The sequence below is a fragment of the Nesoenas mayeri genome (genome assembly GCF_963082525.1).
Source record: "Nesoenas mayeri genome assembly, chromosome: 11".
Taxonomy (NCBI): Eukaryota; Metazoa; Chordata; class Aves; order Columbiformes; family Columbidae; genus Nesoenas; species Nesoenas mayeri.
Genome location: NC_137563.1, coordinates 12,457,170 through 12,477,037, shown reverse-complemented (window position 1 = coordinate 12,477,037; position 19,868 = coordinate 12,457,170). Strand labels below are relative to the sequence as shown.

Sequence of the window (19,868 nt, the reverse complement as noted above, 5' to 3'; positions counted from 1 at the left end):
CTGTCCCTGACATGCCTTGCAGCAGGACAAGACGACTCTATTTATAAACTGCACCAGTGTCTTGGTGCAGGTGCTGCAAACAAAATCAACACACACGCACACACACACACAAACACACGCACAAAGGCACCAAATCATTAGAACCTTTTTTTTAATTTCCCCTTTTGAGGTCAAGAACTGTTAATTTTATGCATCTAGGCCATTGTCTCACAGTTCCTCTGCTTCAGGCTTCTGTGAAATTGAGCCCTTGATTTGGTTATAGCTCTGGAAATGATTAGACTACTTTACTAAATTTAACGCAAGTGGTGAACTTAAGTGGTGAACCATTAAATCGGTTAACAAAGGCATGAAGCATGATGTACATAATCCAATTAAAAACACTCTACGTACGAGATATTCCTTGCCAGCCTTTCTCGTAAATCGTAACCTCCTTCATATCTTAACCATATTTGTCTAGCACATGCTGAGGGACCCCAGAAGGAAAACATCTCTGTGTCTGTGCATCTCCCACCAGACCCAGGCGATGCTGATGTCCCTGATGTCACCCAGGGCTGTGTTTGCTGCAGGCTCTTGTCCTGGGCTCTGTGGGGATGTCACTCTGGTCTGGGCTCCTGCCAGCAGATGAGAAGCCCCAGTGTTGCATCCTTAATGGGTCTGAACTTGCCATTCAGCTTGGGGATGCTGGGGAGGTGTCGGGAGGGTCCTTGGCCGTGGAAGGCTGCCCCAGGTCCTCGCTTGTCCCACACCATGTGCCCGGCTTTGTTGGGCAGGACTTTGATCCTGCTCAGAGCTGAGCACCCTGTCATGTCCCTGCCATGGGCTGGGGTATAAGGCATCTGCCCAGGGGGCTGTCTGCAGGTGCTGGGCTGTTTTTTTTGGGTGATGAAGGTGACCTAAGAGCTCCTTCAGCCTGCCCTCCCCCAGGCTATTGGCAAGAAGCCTCCACAGGATGTGTTTTTAAAAACAACCTTTTTCAAGGAAGGGAATAAGTGGCAGGGGAGGGAATTTGGGCTTTTCAGCAGAGAAGATGCCAAGCGAGCAGCGTTACTGAGCTCTGCAGCATCCCTCTGCGCCGGGAGGTCCCAGGCGGGTTTTATCGCCCTCCGTGGAGTATCCAGATGTGATTCCTGAGCACAGCACAGGACAGATGAGGATTGCCTGCTGCCTGGGACAACAGACACAGGAGAGTGATACAGCCGGGATGGCCGTGGGGAGCCGCGAGTGGAGCCTGGGACCCTCCAGCACAGTGGGGACGTGCGCTGGGATTGTCATCTTGTCATCTTCTCCTTGCCGTGGGAGTGACCTGGCCGGGACGTGGCTCCTTACAGCAGTGGCAGGATGGAGGTCTGCAGCTCATGGTATCATCCTCGCTACCCTGTGGAGATGCGTTGGACAGAGGGATGAGACTTCAAACCAGCAAGGAGACTTTCCAAATGGATTCTGCTCACTGGTTTCTGCCTGCCAAAGGGGAGAAAAACACCTTTAAACCTTATCTTGAGCCACAGTGGGATGTTGTGTCTTGACATTTGTTTCCACCCCCTGCACTGGAGCGGGGCTGCTACACAGGGGCTGGGACCCTGCGGGCGCAGTTCCCCAGTTCACCAAGCCCTTGGATGAGTGTGTTTGTCAGCAGCTTACAAAAGAAAATGAAGGAACCGGCAGTTTTCTGCTCTGTTGGAGAATGAGGCTCAGGGTGGTGATTATTCCTGCCTTCACTGCTGGTGCTGCTGCGGTTGCTTGTGGTGGAGCCACGTTGTCTCCTGGAGCCATGAGCCCCGTTGATGTCGGGAGCTGGAGTGTTGCTGTGTGGACCCAGGGTGCCCAAGGGACCATGTCCCTCTTCTGGGTTCCTGCTGCTGCCGGGGCTGGAGAGCTGCGGAGAGGAGCATTGTGCAGTGCTGGTGGTTCTGCCCACCATGGGAGTTGGAAATAGCTGAGGATAAAGCATCGGATCCCTGCACATCCCAGTGCCATGGTGATGGGCACCGCTGGAGAGCTTGCGGGAGAGGATTTCACTGTGCTGGAAAACCATCGGGGGATGTTCTCCAGGGTGATGCTCTGCTGTAATGGCCAGCCCTGCCTTTTGCTTAAATGGGTGAAATCACGTGAGGCTGGGACTGGGAAGAGTGTCATTGATTCCAGCAAGAGCTGAGGCTGTTCCTCTGGCCGTGCTGCTGGGGGAATTGATCTTGGTATGTGTGCGTGGCCGGGAGGCAGGGACTGTGCTCTGTGCTGTCGAGGGACATGCTGGCATGGTGCTGGTACCATCAGGAGAGCCCTGGGGACACAACCTCACTGTGCTCCCTCCGCCCTGCCAGCCAGCAGTCCTACTGCCCTACGTGTGTGGGTTTGGGGACACCCCTCAAACAGGGCACCTGAGGATGCTCCCCCCTCTGCCCTGTGGATGCAGCAGCCCAGCAGAAGCTGAAAGCTCCTGCTGCTAAGGACACAGTGATTTATGCTTTTCCTGTAACAGCACTACAGAGGCCTAATTGCCTCCTTGATTTGGCTTCTGCCACAGCTGAGACCTCTGCGCTGCCTGCAGGAACCTGTGTTGTTCAGATAATGCATCTCCTCTGCCCAGAACTGCAGCTCCTGCTGCTCTCATCTGACCTGGCTGCTGTCCCACAGGGGATCGCCCCCTCCCATTGAGCCAGGCTCCGAAACCAGAGCCAGGCAGGTGGGGGTCACCCACCCCCTATGGGTCACCCTTCCCTGCACCCAGCTCTGCCTTGGGCAGCAAGAGGCAGCTGGGTCCCACTGTGCCCATCAGTGTGGGACAACAGCAGTCCCCCCTTCCTTCTGCCCCCCAAAATAGGTCCTTGTAGCGGGTGGAACTGGTGTTGCCTGAGGGTGGGGGTTTATCCCACAAGCTGCAACCCAGCTGCAGGGTTGCTGGGGTGTGTGCAGGATGCCGCCGGCCCTCGGTGTCGCGGGGGCTGTGTGCGTGGCCTTGCAGCAGAGCCACTCCCTGCCCTGTGGCACACGGGGGCTGGAGGGCACTGGCCTTGTTTAGGTGGGGGAGGAAGGCTTTGAAGAGCACCTCCCATGTGTGATGTGGTCCAGCTGTGCCCTAAGCTGAGTGTGGGACCCCTCTGGTTAAACCCCTCTCTCCTGCTCCCCCAGTGGGTTTTGTGTCGCAGTGGCTGGTGATGCCATTACTGGGGTGTCAGCCCTACCCCCTTGGGCTGTGCTGGGGTCATCCCATGAGCCAGTTTGGGGACACCCAAGTGTGTCCCCTTGCAGCACTGGAGACGTGCTGGGGATTTCCTTGGTGGAAGCGTTGGAAACGGAGTGTCCCCAGTACCTGGGAGGGGTTTTTGGTGTGTTCCTGTGCTGTGGGTTATGCTGGGCTGTGCTGTGGTGGCAGCAGCCCCTGGCTGTCATGGTGCAGGGCTGGGACTGAGCCCCCCTCGCCTGCTGTTGTGTGCAGCCTTGCAGGTGGTGCCGTGTCCCCTCACCGTGCTGTGGGACCCTCCACGCACAGGCTGGCTGACTGGAAAGCTGCCTCGTCCGGTGACCGCTTCTACCGTGTTTGGTGGCACTGGGAAGGGAGAAACCCTGATCTGAGCTGGCTGTGGGGACCCGGGGGAAATGTGGGGGGTTCCCCTGCAGCTCAGGTGTCCCCCAGCCTGTGATTCTCACCAGAGGTCAATGGGTGCCAACTGGGTGATGCTGGAGGTGGCTCTGGGTGCAGGCAGGAGGGCTGGAAAGGGGGGTGCCAAACTCTGAGACCCCTGGCTGGACCCCACACTGGTGTCCTCGGGGTAGGAGCTGAAGGGTGGTGGCCTTGGGCTCTTGGAGGTGACACGGCCATGGGCAGAGACTTGACTGGCAGCCAGCAACTCAGATCTCAGCTTGTATGCTTTAAGTTTGAATTTGACATAGGAACACAGGGGGTGTGTTTGATTGTAGTTCAGTTTGGGCCAGCCCTGTCCTCAGTGCAGGGTGCGTCCAGCTGCCGTTGGAGGGGACGGGAGCAGCGGGTGGCAGGATGGGGCCAAGGGGCTGTGTGGGTGGTTTTCCTCTCACTGTCAGGTGCCTTCAGGCTGGTCCTGAGCAAATAAGCAAAACTTTTCCTTTTGGAGGTGGCCTGTGAGGATCCTGGATGGTGTGAGTTTTTGCTCTCTGATCTGGTTTAGCAGCTGAAGCTCCAGCCAGAGCCACTTTCTGCATCCTGGGTGGTATTTTTTTATTTTCCTTATATATACTGAAGAGCAAAACTAGCCAAGTCTGCAGCAATGGTGTGAATTACCTTGAGTTAAGGATGGCTTTTGCGGTTTGACCGGGAGTGTGTGTGCCGGACACACAGCTGTGCCCCCCAGCTGCAGCAGGGATCAACCCTGGGGGCTGGGGGGCTGTGCATAGGCCACCCTCCGTCCCTCCTGCTAATGGGGCTTCTCTTTCCAGGCAGCCGAGCGGGGCAGTTCCTGGGGCATCCCCGGGCACGTGCCCCTTTCCGGCATCACATCATTGCTCGATGCCTTGACATCCCACCCTGTCCCGCTGCCCCGTCCCCGCTCACTGGTGGTTTTGTTGCAGCAGCAGCAGCTCCAGGCCCAGCACCTCTCCCACGCCGCCCATGGGCCCCCAGTTCAGCTGCCGCCACACCCCTCGGGGCTCCAGCCACCGGGCATCCCGCCGGTCACCGGCAGCAGCTCAGGGCTGCTGGCCCTCGGCGCCCTGGGCAGCCAGGCGCACCTCGCTGTCAAGGATGAGAAGAACCACCATGACCTGGACCACAGAGGTGAGAACGAGTGGCTAGGTCAGTGTGGTCCCTGGGGGCTGCTCATTGCTGCATCCTGCTGTGCTAGAATCATGGGGTTGCAGAAGGATTTGGGTTGAAGGGACCTTCCCAACCCGCCCAGTGCCACCCCTGCCATGAGCAGGGACATCTTCACCAGCTCAGGTTGCTCAGAGCCCCGTCCAGCCTTGCTTGGGATGTCTCCAGGGATGGTTCATCCACCACCTCTCTGAGTGACCTGGGTCAGGCTCTCACCACCCTCAGGGGCAACAATTTCTTCCTCATGTCCAGCCTGAATCTCCCTCCTTTAGTTTAAAACCATCACCCCTTGTCCTGTCACAACAGGCCCTGCTCAAAAGTCTGTCCCCATCTTTCTTATCAGTCCCTTTTAAGTCCGCAAAGGCTGCAATATGGTCTCCCCGGAGCTTCTCCAGCTGAACACCCCAACTCTCTCAGCCCGTTCTCCCAGCAGAGCTGTTCCAGCCTCGGATCATTTCTGGGGCTCCTCTGGTCCCTCTCCAGCAAGTCCATGTCTGTCCTGTGCTGGGGACCCCAGAGCTGGTCACAGCCCCTGGTCCAGGCTCTGCTCCCTGGGCAGGGCTGTTGTCCAACAGCCTCCCCATGCTGCTGGGCTCTGCTGCTGCTGGATTTGGGGTGTTTTCCTCACGGTGAAAGCCAGTGAGAAAATGCTGTTGGTATCCAGTTACATTCATTTTTCTGCATGGACACAAATGATGAGGAGATCCTGGGAAACTGGGGCTGTTTGAGTACTAATTGGGGGCTGATCCACATCCCACTGAGGTGGCTGCAGAGATGGGCTGTTGGGACCTTCTCCCGGGTTTGTGCCTTTGGGTACGAGAGCCAGAGAGCGGTGCCGTTCCTCTGGCATTTCAGGGCACTTCCCCTTTGCTCTGTGTTTTACCAGATAAATCTCATTATCAAAAGGAAAGCGGGGGGTTGGGGGGAGGCAATGGGAGCTGGATGGGCAAGGGATATGAATTTTAAAGCAAAACTGGAGAGAGCTCGGAAAGGTTCCGAGTTAAAGCAAGAGGTCATGCAGTGAAGAGCTTCTAGATTTTTTTTTTTTTTTTCTATTTTAAGTCTTATTCTAACTTGCTTTATTTTTTTGTCTTCTCTTTTATTTTGCCTGTGACCTCACCTCTGACACCATCTTCTTCTAAAAAGAGCGAGACTCAAGTGCAGTAAGTCCCATTAACCTCCTTTTTTTTTTAATCTATTGTTTTAAAAAACAGACTGTGGATGTGAGCTCCAAGGATGCCTTTTGCACAGGTCCTATTTAGTTTTTTTAAAGAAGGCAAGCAAAAAATAAACCCCCCACGCTGGCTGGAAGAGCGGCTGGGTTGTTGGCTGTGCCGGGCTGGTTATGAGATTTGGTTTAAATCTTTTTGATTGCAGCAGGGCTTTGAGATTCGGTTTCAGTTGACTAAGCCCTGTGAAGGAGCGCAGTCAAGTCTGCACGGCTAAAAAATCCTTGGATGATTAGGAAAGCTATTTTATTCCTGATCACTCGTCTATTATCTTGGGTCATCTAATCTGCCAGGCTGGGTTTTGGCTATTACGCTGTGTTAAGTAGGACTTGGAAGGTCAAGCAGTTAACTAACCAGCTAAATAACCGTGGTGGAGGACAGCCCTCACCTCCGGCACAGCGGCTTTTTACTTGTCCCTGATGGTGTGGTGTTCGTAGCGGCAGTTTGGTTTGTGTTTAGGCCAGGTGCAGTGGATGTATGGAGGGCAGGGGGTGTATTTTTGGGTGGGCAGAGGTTGGTAGGAGCCGGAGGTGAGGGGGCTGCCCTCACCATGGAGGTGCTGAGCCTGCGCCCCCCACCCCGGGGTGCACAAAGCCTCTGTCTTGGGGACAAGCTGCAGGACAAAGCCCGGCTGAGCTGCGGCTTTGCAGCGATTTCCTGCCCTCCCCGAGCCCACAAATGGGCCTTTTGAGAGCCGGGGGCAGATGGGAAGAAAAGTGGCATTTACGGGGGGAGAGGGGAATTGGGCATCATTAACCTCCTCCTTCCGCGGGTGGGGGCCGTCGGAGATGGGAAGGTTCCCGATCTATAAAATAAAATACGGGGTATTCCCCACGGAGGTTTAATGCACACGATAATCAGCGTTAGTCATTCATATTTTCCTAGCCTTGCCTGTGCAATAAAAAATATTTAGTTTCTTGGCGGCGGGCCAGCGGCGGGCTGAATGGATCGATGCCTCTAAATGCTTGACATGATTCTCGGGTAGCTGCGAGGTTTTTCAGCATGACTGCCTGAGAAGAAAGACCCTGGTGTTATCCAAAGCTGCTTATTGGGTACTGAGAAGAAACATGAACTGCTTTAGTTCTCCCTTTCAGCTGGGAGAGAAAGGCAGAGGAGCTGGGGGATGTGCTGCTTAGCAGGGTGGGGGGCTCAGCTCTGACATGAAATGATGGTGATTTTACTGCTGCTCCCAGGAACTAATTGCAGGGGTCTGCATGGGGCCACGACACAGGACTGGGCATTCTCCGGGCTCTCGGAGCTTTTTGCTGCTTTTTCTGCTCCCAGCCCAGTCCCAACCTGCAAGAGGCTTTCCTGAGAACGCTGACAGCTCCGAGGCTTTGCATGGAACCCCCCTGAGCAGAGATTTTTTGCAGATTTTTTTGGATGCCCTATGACTGGGCAGAGCTCGGCTGCCAGCGCAGCTTGGCCAGGGCTGGGATGAAGCTCTGGCTCTGCTCATGCTGGAGGAAGCACCCATGGGTGCTCTAGTGGGTGCCAGTCCTGTGCCAATCCTTCCCCTGCCCAGGGGTGAGGACTGATGTTCCCTTGGGGGCAGAGGATGGTGGTCATCATGGGCCTGGTATAGGGGAGTGCAGCTTTTCTTCTCTCTGCGTTGTCCTGTATGTTCTGGTGGATCCCAGTGGCTGCAGGAGCTGCTGTAACTGGGCACAGCTTCTCCCAGGGTTTGCATTTTTAGAAAACAACCAGCTTCTCTGTTTTTTTTCTGCCATGCTGTTGTAGTAAATGGGCTCGGGTACCTACGGGCAGCTGTGCTGGAGCGGAGCAGCTGCACGGGGCTGTCCTGGCAGCATCCCCATGGCTCGGAGCAATGCTTGAAGCCGTCGCCCAGCCCAGGCTGGACCCTGTCCCAGCTCCCTGGCGTGGGGGGCTGTGGAGTCTCGCCCTGCTGTCGGGGTTTTGCAGTCTGGGGTAGGGCTGGATTTCAGGCTCGGTGCTGGCTGGAGGGGCTATTTGCAACACCATCTGCTTGCGAAGTCCTGTTTCCTCCTGTTTCCAACTGAAGAGTTTCTTCTGTCACTGCAGAATAATTCTGTTTCACCCTCGGAGAGCCTGAGAGCCAGCGAGAAGCACCGGAGCTCCACAGACTACAGCATTGACTCCAAGAAGCGGAAAGCAGAGGAGAAGGACAGCATGAGCCGATATGTGAGTGGGGGGGTCAGGCTGTGGCTGGTGTGCTGGGAGCTGCCAGGGGACATGGCAGCACACATTCAGACAGGACTTTGGCTGGGAGAAAGCAAAGTTTGGATAAAACTTGCCACACGTGGTGTGGGTGACCTGTATCCTGCTGCTGGGGGGGGATTTGACCCCCCTGGGGGGGCTGCCTCCCGCCCCAGGGTTTACAGCTCTCTGCAGGATGTGACTCCCTGTGTGTTTCAGGACAGCGATGGTGACAAGAGCGATGACCTGGTGGTTGATGTCTCCAACGAGGTGAGCCTTGAGAGTGTTTCGGCAGGTCCCCCCAGCAATTCCTGCCTGCAAGCGGAGCCGGGGGAGCCCTCCCTGATGCTGAGGGTGCAAACAGTTTCTCCTGTCTCACAGGACCCCGCCACCCCCCGGGTCAGCCCAGCCCACTCTCCCCCAGAGAACGGCCTGGACAAAGCCCGTGGGCTGAAGAAGGGGGATGCGCCCAACAGCCCAGCCTCGGTGGCCTCCTCCAGCAGCACCCCCTCCTCCAAGACCAAGGACCTGAGCCATGTACGTCCTTCACTCCAGGGGGGTCGGGCCCTGCCAGCTGTGGATGCTGGTGGCTGAGCCTCATCCTTTCTTCTTTTTTCATCCTGTCTCCATCTAGAATGACAAATCATCGACACCTGGGCTCAAGTCAAACACTCCGACACCAAGGAATGATGCACCGACCCCAGGGACAAGCAGCACCCCGGGGCTGCGGCCAATGCCTGGCAAACCGACTGGCATGGACCCCCTGGGTGGGTGCTGGTCACCTGTGTGTCCTCTGGTCCCTCAGTGTCCCCTCTTTGCTGGGATCCCTAGCTCAGCTTTAGCCTTTTCACTCCGTTGGGGTTGCAGCAGCTTGGAGTGGGTGGTTCAGCCTTATTGGGGACCTAATGCAGCTCAGGACAGGGGTGCCAGCAGCTCAGGTGTCCCCACACCAGAGACAGGATGAGGGGGAGGTCCTCCGTTGCAGGGCTGGGTGCTGATGGGCTCCATCCCCTGACCATGTCCCCTACCCCTCCCTCCCGCAGCCTCAGCTCTGCGGACGCCCATCTCCATCGCGGGCTCCTACGCGGCGCCCTTCGCCATGATGGGTCACCACGAGATGAATGGCTCGCTCACCAGCCCCGGTGCCTACGCTGGGCTGCACAACATCCCCCCGCAGATGAGTGCTGCTGCCGCCGCTGCTGCTGCCTATGGCCGGTCGCCAATGGTGAGCTTTGGAGCCGTACGTAGCACTTTTAGCTCCTTTTTCTCGGTCCCGGTGGGGTGGTGGGTGTGGAGAGGGTTGGTGGGCTGCATGGGGGGTGGTCCCTTATGTTGGATGTGAAACTGGGGGTCTGCACTGGCTGCATTTTGAATCGGCTGCTGTTGAAGCGTTGCTGGGTGTGAAGATGCCCCTCCATTGGCATTTTTTTTCCACTGAGGGGGGTGAGAGCCTGGCCCAGGTTGCCCAGAGGGGTGGTGGGTGCCCCATCCCTGGAGACATCCCAGGCCAGGCTGGACGGGGCTCTGAGCAACCTGAGCTGGTGAAGATGTCCCTGCTCATGGCAGGGGTGGCACTGGGGGAGCTGGGAAGGTCCCTTCAACCCAAACCATCGTGTGATTCTATGAGTCTATGGGTGATGTGCATGTGCCACTATGTTGGGGTTTATTCTCATGTACCTGCTGCGCAGCTGCCTTCCCCTTATTCGTGCTAACACCCTGTTGTAGGCTTTAAGGCCAAACACTGTCTCAACAAGAAGTAAAATACTGCCATGAATGCAGACATGGGGGTTTCTGCAGCCAGAGTGCTGGGCATAACTTGGCTGTTCCTGTCCCTGGGGGTTGGGAAGAGCATGGGGAGGGAGAGCATGTCCCACACTGCTCCTTGCAGCCCTGACACCTCTGCCTAATTCCCCAGTCCTTCCCCTTTCTGCCAGGGGAAAAATAACAATGACTTATTGAGTAGCAAGGGAAAAGAGGAGCCCCCGAGTGTCCCCATGCCTGCCGGGGCTCAGGGATGGGAAGCTGTGTGTGCCCAGCCCGTGCCCGGCCTCACCCCATGTGTCTTTCGGCAGGTTGGATTTGACCCCCACCCACCCATGAGAGCCCCTGGTCTGCCCTCCAGCCTGGCGTCCATCCCCGGGGGGAAGCCGTAAGTGTGTCTTGGTCTCCTTGTTTGCTGTGGGGGACGAGTGTGTCTGGCGTGGGGGTGAGCGTGGGGCATCACCCAGGGCTGGTCCAGCCAAGCCTCTGGAGAGCTGCAGCGGCTCTGTCCCCAGCAACTGGGCTGCGGTGCCACCCACCCTGCTGGTTTGCAGGGGCTCACCGCCCCATTTCCCCTCCCCGGCAGAGCCTACTCCTTCCACGTCAGCGCCGATGGGCAGATGCAGCCAGTCCCCTTCCCCCACGACGCGCTGGCGGGTCCCGGCATCCCCCGGCACGCCCGGCAGATCAACACGCTGAGCCACGGTGAGGTGGTGTGCGCCGTCACCATCAGCAACCCCACCCGGCACGTCTACACCGGCGGCAAGGGCTGCGTGAAGATCTGGGACATCAGCCAGCCGGGCAGCAAGAGCCCCATCTCCCAGCTGGACTGCCTGGTATGGGCCGGGGCAGCAGGGACTGTGGTGTCCCCACTCAGCATCCATCCCTCATCCTCCTGCTCCCCAGGCGCCTGTGCCCCACTTTCCCCCATGCAGAGATAAGACTTTTATCCAAAACCTAAACGTACGTGCAAAGCTGAGCTACCAAAAAGACAAGAGAAAAATGCAGGACGTACTCAAAATCCTGGTGACTCCAGAGAGTCTGTACAGAATTTCCTGTATAGCACAGACCAGGAAGTATTACCAGAGAAATTTGGGATCAAGCCCTGTAACCTTTTAAGTCTTTTAGGGTTTAGGGGACAGTTGTCTTTTCACAGGGTGAAGCTGCCTTTTGGGGGGATTAAAGGAGGTGATAGCTTCAAACGTATCATTTCCTCCTCAAATTTGTTTTGCCCATTTGTCTTCAGATTATATTTTGCTATACTCCTGTATATGGAGCAGGCTCTTGTGTTTGTATGAGCTGCCTCGCCTGGCTTATGAACTTGCAGCTCACGGTTTCTCACCAAGGGATGCATGCTACTGGAGAGAATATCTAAAAAGGGATGGAGATATGAAGCGTGAAAGAACTGTTGGTTCTTGGGAACAATTTCTTCCTGGAAAGGGCTGTCGGGCATTGGAACAGGCTGCCCAGGGCAGTGGCAGAGTCACCATCCCTGGAGGGGTTGAACAGACACAGAGATGAGGTTCTCAGGGACATGGGGCAGTGCCAGGGGTGGGGTTGGATTTGATGCTCTTAAGGGGCTTTTCCAAACAAAACTGTTCTGATTCTGTGGTTTCCTAACATGGTGAATCATTCCTCACCCTCCTGCAAACATCTCTTCCCCCTCCAGAACAGAGATAACTACATCCGCTCCTGCAAGCTGCTCCCTGACGGCCGCACGCTGATCGTGGGGGGGGAAGCCAGCACGCTCACCATCTGGGACCTGGCGTCCCCCACGCCCCGCATCAAGGCCGAGCTCACCTCCTCTGCCCCTGCCTGCTACGCCCTGGCCATCAGCCCTGACGCCAAAGTCTGCTTCTCCTGCTGCAGTGATGGCAATATTGCTGTCTGGGACCTGCACAACCAGACGCTTGTCCGGTGAGCCGGCTGCCGTGGACCAGCACCACGTGTTGCTCTGCCCTCTAATCGGGGTCTTTCTGGTCATATTTTGGCATGAGGACCTTGGGGATGGAGATGAGTATGCCGTCTTGTGGTGCTTTGTCTGTAGAATAAGACATACAGGAACAACTGTGATGGGGAGTGCTAAGGTGTTGCGGGGGGTGTTCAGCCTGGAGAACAGGAGCTGAGGGGAGACCTTCTGATCTCTGAATTGCCTGAAAGGAGCTTGGAGCCAGGGGGGGTCGGGCTCTGCTCCCCAGGAACAAGTGCCAGGAGCAGAGGAAACGGCCTCAAGTTGCACCAGGGAAGGTTGAGGTTGGATCTTGGGAACAATTTCTTTCCCAAAGGGCTGTGGGGCATTGGAACAAGCTGCCCAGGGCAGTGCTGGAGTCACCATCCCTGGAGGGGTTGGACAGACGGAGATGAGGTTCTCAGGGACATGGAGCAGTGCCAGGGGTGGGGGAACAGTTGGACTCGATGATCTTGAGGATCTCTTCCAACTAAAATGGTTCTGATTCTAAACTAACCCAGCAGGCTTGGCTGGGCTGGTGTCCTTCGGCAGAGGATGCTCCTGGGTGGGATTCCTTGGTGCAGGGAAGCTTTGGAGATGGAGCCTGAGCCCTAGCTCCCTTCAAGCAACCCACATGCTTTTTGCCAGTGTTCCCCTTGGAAGATTTGCATTATTTTTTTGTTGTTTAAAGGCAATTCCAAGGCCACACAGATGGTGCCAGCTGCATAGATATCTCGCACGATGGTACGAAGTTGTGGACAGGGGGTCTGGACAACACAGTGCGTTCCTGGGACCTGCGGGAAGGGCGGCAGCTCCAGCAGCACGACTTCACCTCCCAGGTGAGCACGGGCTGCCCTCAGCCCCGGGAGGAGGAACGTCCTGGCCTGGTCATACAGCTCTTCCTGGAGACCCCGTGCAGGGGTTTGATTCCCCACAGACAGTGGGGCAGCCAGCTCATATGTGCCTGTGGGCCAGGGGCTCTTTCTGCTGGAGAACAACCTGCACAAACCCTGTTAGCTCTGCCCAAGGCTGTCCCAGCTGCTTGAACTGTAACCTAAGTGTGTCCAAAGCAGGAAGAGCTGTGGGGCTCCCCTGGCTCTTGTTTCAGCTTTTCTTTCATCTCTTATTATTCTCTTTCATCACTTATTTAGTCCTGCTGCCTTCCATGCTGGGTTTTCTCCTCTGGAGGATGCCGGGAATGTGCTTTCTGTCAAAGACACAAGTGCTGTCCCTGGTGAAGGCTGTTTCAGCCAGGCTGCCTTGGCCAGGGCTGCAGGAGCAGACACCGTTCCCTGGCTCTCGGCTTTGCTGTGCCCATGTCTCAGTGGCTGGAGCCACTCAGTAACTTCAGAAGACCAGACTGTGTCCTTCCCTGTGTGTTGGGCTGTCTCTCTTAATTATTTGCCTTGCAGGCAAATCATCATGTTATTAAAATCAACAAGGGCATCACCTCCAGCTCGGTTTGTGCCCAGGTGATTGGTGTCTGTCCCTGATGGGGAATTGCTGAGCACACAGAGGTGGCTGGTGCATGCTTGGGCAGGTGGCTGGTGAATGCAGACCCCCCTGAGTACCCTCTGTCCCCCTGCAGATCTTCTCTCTGGGGTACTGCCCGACGGGTGAGTGGCTGGCGGTGGGGATGGAGAGCAGCAACGTGGAAGTGCTGCACCACACCAAGCCCGACAAGTACCAGCTGCACCTCCACGAGAGCTGCGTCCTGTCCCTCAAGTTCGCCTACTGCGGTAAGCGGCTCCAGCCATGAACTTGGCTCCTTTGGGGACCGCAACAGGAATGCACAGCGGTGGGGGCTGAGCACAGAGCAAGATCCATCTCATGGGTGATGGAGATGAGGATTATCTCTGTAGAACGATCGCAGTTGTGGTTGCAAATGGCCACATTGCATTGCAGGGGGTGAACTGGTGTGTGAGCTGGGTTGTGTCCTGGCAGTAGCGGGGCTGGGGTGGGCACCTCTGGAAAACCTCCATGTTTGCCAGTTCCTCCAAAATCTCCAATTACTGAGCTAAGAGCCTCTGGGGAGGGTCGCAGGGTCTGGCTGGTGGCCACGCTGGGTGTGGCGGCAGCAGCTTTCGGCTACTGATGCTGTGTTTCCCGGGTGCAGGTAAATGGTTTGTGAGCACTGGCAAGGACAACTTGCTCAACGCCTGGAGGACGCCCTACGGAGCGAGCATCTTCCAGGTAGGACATGCGGGGTGGGCATCACCACAGGAATGGGAGAAATGCTTTTGAGGTGGCCGGATCGGTACCCAGTGTGCAGGATGCGGTGATGCCACTGGCGTGGATGCTGCTCATTAAAACACAGCAGCCTCAGCGAGGAAACCAAACTGATGGTTTTTCTTTTTTTCTCCCCTTTTTCTCCTCTTTCCAGTCCAAGGAATCCTCATCCGTCTTAAGTTGTGACATTTCAGCAGATGACAAGTACATCGTCACGGGCTCTGGTGACAAGAAGGCCACAGTCTACGAGGTCATCTACTAATGGTGGATTTTCCAGCAGGGCTGGCAGCTCCCGGCGCTGGCAGGACTGGGGGCTCAGGGGGCAGTCCCGGGGCAGCCACGGAGCTCAGCCATGGACCGGCACGCTCCGACGGGGCCCGGCGTACAACACACATGGATTTATTTGGAGGTCTGCAAATATGGCACACATTGAAGCCCTAAACGGATTTTTGTTTGGTTTTAAGGTTTTGGGGTTTATTTTGAATTTTTTTTTTTTTGGTTTTCTGGTTCTTTCCGTCTGCGCTTTGGTGGCACTATAAAGGACTTATTTTTTATTGTGACTTTTTTTTTTTGGTGCATCCTGCATAAGACTTGTGAAAAATGTAAATAACGGACTAGTAAATAGCATTGGAAGGGTGGGGGACCCCTCCCGGTACACTAGTTGTGTATTTTTTGTCTGCTGTAATTGTATTCCACTGATGGTTTTGGTGGTGGCAATTTTTTTTCCTCCTTTTCCCCCCGAAGTGTCCGTTGGGACGTGACTTTGCCGTGCAGCGCGTAACCAGGCCAAGCAAAGGTGTCCACTGGTGCAAGTTGTTCCTGCTGTCGTAGCCGTGCGTTGTTCGGTGTGTTTGTGATGGTGGGACGCTGCTGGGACCGCGGGGGACTCGCTGGGATCCTCAGCTACTGACGGGACATCAGCAACACAATCACCTTTTTTTATATATGGATTATTTTTTTTTTGTGCTCGTATGTTTGAAGAAAAGGGGAAGCCCACGCTGCGGGATCGTCTGCGCAAGCCCTTCTTGGTCTTCGGACAGAAGCAATGAGGAGTGATTTCAAAGAAAGCTTAGTAAATTCAGCTCAGGGAGCCACGAAAGATAATAGCAACTTATGTGTTTTGTATTCAAATGAAAGTAAAGAATTAGAATTGATAACCTTTAAAATACAGTTTTTTTAAAAGCAAAGTTTACTAACAAGTAGGGTTTGTGTGGTGGGGGATGGGGCTGGCTCTGGTCGGGTCTGGTGGGCTCATGGTCGTGTCTCCCGGTGTGTGGGTTCCGATGGAGCAGCCCCCTCCCCACACAGGCTGCGCTTCAGCCTTTTGTACTCCAGGGTTAAAAAGCAAACAAACAAAAAAAAGGCATAATGGGAAATAAAAGTATTTGTGTAGCAGAAGCACTCACCCTGTATTGTAGCATATGGAAGAGAATTTTTATACATTTTTATGGATCATTTTTTAATTTTTGGTTTTAACCTGGTCCAAAAGAATAACGCTCGTGGAGTTGAGGTGAGAGCTGCCTGGTTCCAGGTGTGGGTAGCACAGGGTCTGGGGAGGAGGGTGATGTTGAGGCCAGTGGTACCTGATCGCATCCCTCCAAGAATGGGGAAGAGATGAGAGGGGGTTGGAAGCAGGTTTCATGGGAAATGGATATTTTTTTTTTTCCTTGTCAAAATAAGAGGGCTTTGAGTTTTATTTTCTGTTTTATTTTTGTGGTTTTTTGTTTTTTTTTAATTTGCTCTTCTCTGTTCTAAAGAAAAACAAGGGCAATGTCCCAGGCAAAGGCTGTATACCCTGTGCAGCTGTGCTGCTGGGGAGGGGATGGGATGGATTTTGTGCACCGATTACCCAGCAAAGGAAAACCTAAACTGTATAACTGCATTTGGGGAAATGGTTTCTGTGAGCAGTTTGGCTCAGACTCTGAAAATGCCACCGGTGTCCATGGACCCGCACTGGTGCCTGCTGAGGGTTTTGGGGGTTGTGTTTAGTCTCTGAGGATGGAGCTGGGGGGGGCAGCTCTGCCCATCCCTCGGCACCCCCAGATCTGGGCACAGTGTCCTACCCCTTGTCCCCCCGCTTTGTGGTGATGGGGGTACGTTGGAAAGGGCTGGAGGGTTTGAACTGCCCGATGCAGTAAGGGCCCCGTCAACTGGCAGTGTGGGTGCTGGTTTGCAAGTTGGTGCTTTGTTTTCCTCCCAAGAAAAAAAAGAATCAAGGAACTGCATCTACCGGAGCTGGGGGAGGGTTGCTAAGTCAGACTTCTCAACTTTACACCAAAGTATGTAGCAGAATATGTACAGCTGTTAATAACTACAACTGGTTTTTGTAATAAAAAAAAAAAGAAGAGGGGAAAAAAAAGAAAAAATAATAAAAAGTAAATGTAATGAAGTTCAAATGAAAGGAAAGTGTGTATAAACCGTTTGATCTCTCAAAACCTGCACTGAGTTGTTAATAAAAGGAAGCCAAGTAAGTGAGGGGCTGTGGTTCCTGCACTGTAGGGTGGGGGCACAGGCCCCCCCCCGCCTTGTGCAGGGACCCCCTGAGTGCTGGGGCTGAACCCAGGAGTGGTGGGACCCCCAGTCCTCAGCTTCTTCCCCCCACCCTTTTGGTTCCCTCAGGATGTGCTGCTGAGGGACATGCTCCTTCCTCCTCAGTGTCCCCCCATCTCCCCTGGGGTCACCCCACACCTCATCCTTCCGTTTTTCTCTCTGAAGGCATCACCCAGCCGCTCTGTGCTGCTGCTGCTGCTGCACAAGGATGTGGGGATGCTGAGGAGGGGCTGGGAGTGGGGACCCCCACCCTGGGCTTGCCAAGGTGGGTGCCAGACCTCGAGGTGCCACGGGTGGGATGCTTGCCATGGCCTGGGGACCCCTGGACACAAGCACCCGCATTCCTGCACTCGTCCCACACCCCCTGATACAGACAAAGCACTTTCCTTGAAGTAGGACATATGGACCGTCCTGCAGGGGCTGCCCCGTGATGTATTGAACATGACAGAGCCCGCTGCGAGGGAGACATAAAAAGCAGGAGCAGCACTCTAACTGCTCGGGTTTCCGATAATGTACAGCGGTAAATGGTTATGAGTGCATTTAAATCTGATTTTAAGCTGGATTGAATGAGGGGCTTACACAGGGGACCATTAAAAGATAAAAATTGCAAGAAATCCTTTGTTCTAAGATTTTGGAGAGTGCAGTTCAGGGGAGCGGAAGGGTTCGTTGGGGCCCAGTGTCCCCCCCCGGTGCTGCCCCTTTGGGTGCCTGATCCGCTGCAGCTTCTGCTTTCAACAGTTCCCAGCAAACTGTTGCCCTTTGCAATTAATTTGGTTCGACTACAACCTTTCCGAAAGTGCTGACGAAGGAGATGTTAACGCTGTGCGCACCCTCTCTGATTCCTATTTACTCTGTCAGCCGGGCGCCCAACTCTCGTACATCATAATTAAAGTATTCCAAGCCCCATGCACTATTTTTTTTTATTATATATTCATAAGGGCTTTTTTTTGAACATGCTTTTAGCTCAGCCTCGGCCCATGCTGTGACACACCAGGGTGTGAAGGCAGAGACCTTGTGCAGATACAGTGGGGCACCAGGAAACCCGATGCCAATGCTGGCCTGCCCGGTGTGTCCCACGGCAGGCTGGCTGTGGCCCTGGCATGCCCAGCAAATGGCACATTTTGGGTTGCATCACTCACTTTTCATGAGTGTTTTTCTCCTGCGAGTGCGATGGTGTCACCCTCCTGCAAGGAAGGGCTCCCAGGAATCTGGTGCATGAGATATTTGATCCTGGCAGCTGCTGAGCAGCAAAATTGAGTTGTCACCCTTGCGGGTGCACCCTGTAGCTGTCACCCTTGGGGTGCAGCCTGGCATTGTTCCTGGCTGGTTTCCCACAGCGCTGCTTTTCCCAGAGGCCGGGCAGATGAGTTTGACGGTGGCACCGGGAGGGTGCAGTGGTTTGGCACGTAGGTCACCACGCCGGCAACCTCCTGGGACTGGGCACGGCTTCCCCTTCCCAGCCCGGCCCTCCAGAGTGGCATCAGCCCAAATTGTGCTTTGAGTAACCGATAATTATCAGATTACCATGCGCAGGTCCTGGCACTGAGGCAGAGGTTGTCAGCTTGCTGTGAAATAAATAACAGACCGACAGGACTAGGGTGCCCGGTGGCTGCTCAGCCTGTGCCGAGGGCTTTGACAGAGCTGTGGGTGCACGTGTGTCCCCGCCCCGAGCAGACGGTGACCCCCCTGGGAACACCTGCCCCGAGGAGCTGACCTGGACAAGCAGCTTTTCCTAGGTGCTGGGTCTTGTCTCTGAACAGCAGCACCAGGCATGCTGTGAGTACAGTGGAGCTGTGCCATGCTGTACCATGCAATGTAATACTGTGCCATGCCATGCTGTGCCATGCAATGCAACACTGTGCTGTGTTGTGCCATTCTGTGCCATGCCTTGCTGTACCGTACCATGCTGTGCAATGCTGTGCCATGCTGTGCTATGCCGTGCTGTGCTGTACCATACCATGCTGTGCCATGTCATGCTGTGCCATGCCGTGTCCATCCCAGGAGCAGAGCAGACCTGTGAGGCTGGTCCCACCAGGCCAGCAGCCATGCAGTTTGCAGCAGGTGGAGTGGATATAAGAGGTTCCCCTTCCCATTTCCTTTCCCAGGCTCTGTACCCACTCCGGGGGGCAGCTCACCCTTCGAGGTGCAGGGACCGGGAGCCATGCCAGGGGGGCTAGAGCCCCTTCCCACCTCTCTTCATCCACCACGTGCGGTGGTTGCGGCATCGAATGCCATCCCTCCCATCCCTCGGCGGCGGCGGCGCTGGGAACAGATGGCGAGAGGAGGCTCTGGGACACCATCAGCTGTTGTTATCGCTGGCTGATGACACAGAGTGTAAATTCTGTTGGCACTACTCCCTTCGTCTGTTCTGCCTCTGCATCCCACCAGTTTTAATTACTGTAATTGAGTTATAATGAATGATTGTGCATTACCATTGTCTGTAATGTGGCAGGGAGTATTCTGTTCGTTACACACTCCATCTAACAACATGCCCCTCCTCATTGCTTTGTTTATCTGGTTGAAGGGTGTCATCACTTCAAATGGCAGAGATAAAACAGTACTCAGAATGTCTGCATTTAGATGTTTATCGTTTTTCTGTTCTCAGGCGCTGGTGCTTCACTGAATCCCAGCGGAAAACTGCAGAAACAGATAAAAACTAATTTGGCTTAATCCCTCTTGAAAAACAAAACCAAAAACAAATCCAACACAAAAAACCAAACCACCACTACAGCAAAAAAAACCTGCAGAGCTGAAAAAATCATTAGCAGCAGGAGGCCACGAAGATGCTCAGAGGCTGGAGCAGCTCTGCTGTGGGACAGGCTGGGAATTGGGGTGCTCAGCCTGGAGAAGGATCTGGGGAGACCTAAGAGCAGCTGCCAGTGCCTGAAGGGACCTGCAGGAAAGCTGGGGAGGGACATTTCACAAGAGCAGGTAGTGACAGGACAAGGGGTGATGGCTTTAAACCAAAAGAGGGGAGATTTATATTCGATCGAAGGAAGAAATTCTTCCCCCTGAGGGTGGTGAGAGCCTGGCCCAGGTTGCCCAGAGAGGTGGTGGATGCCCCATCCCTGGAGACATCCCAGGCCAGGCTGGACGGGGCTCTGAGCAACCTGAGCTGGTGAAGATGTCCCTGCTCATGGCAGGGGTGGCACTGGGGGAGCTGGGAAGGTCCCTCCAACCCAAACCCTTC

The 19,868-nt window shown here is 55.0% G+C and overlaps 1 protein-coding gene across 11 annotated transcripts in view; it reads left to right on the top strand.

Moving 5' to 3' along the window:
* TLE3 (TLE family member 3, transcriptional corepressor) overlaps nucleotides 1-16,799 on the top strand; it is a 29,019-nt gene extending 12,220 nt beyond the window's left edge. For 4 of the 11 annotated variants that reach the window (XM_080350841.1, XM_080350835.1, XM_080350838.1 and 1 more), the window contains 13 exons: nucleotides 4,543-4,747; nucleotides 5,930-5,946; nucleotides 8,056-8,175; nucleotides 8,410-8,727; nucleotides 8,825-8,957; nucleotides 9,234-9,430; nucleotides 10,263-10,339; nucleotides 10,538-10,787; nucleotides 11,621-11,868; nucleotides 12,591-12,738; nucleotides 13,488-13,638; nucleotides 14,016-14,092; nucleotides 14,283-16,799. In XM_080350841.1, the coding sequence (XP_080206967.1) occupies nucleotides 4,543-4,747; nucleotides 5,930-5,946; nucleotides 8,056-8,175; nucleotides 8,410-8,727; nucleotides 8,825-8,957; nucleotides 9,234-9,430; nucleotides 10,263-10,339; nucleotides 10,538-10,787; nucleotides 11,621-11,868; nucleotides 12,591-12,738; nucleotides 13,488-13,638; nucleotides 14,016-14,092; nucleotides 14,283-14,390 (2,049 nt within the window). In that variant the 3' untranslated portion in view covers nucleotides 14,391-16,799. The remainder of the gene's footprint in view (nucleotides 1-4,542; nucleotides 4,748-5,929; nucleotides 5,947-8,055; nucleotides 8,176-8,409; nucleotides 8,728-8,824; nucleotides 8,958-9,233; nucleotides 9,431-10,262; nucleotides 10,340-10,537; nucleotides 10,788-11,620; nucleotides 11,869-12,590; nucleotides 12,739-13,487; nucleotides 13,639-14,015; nucleotides 14,093-14,282) is intronic. The other 7 variants (XM_080350836.1, XM_080350844.1, XM_080350845.1 and 4 more) reach the window with 4 other exon arrangements.
* Nucleotides 16,800-19,868: the final 3,069 nt, after the last annotated feature.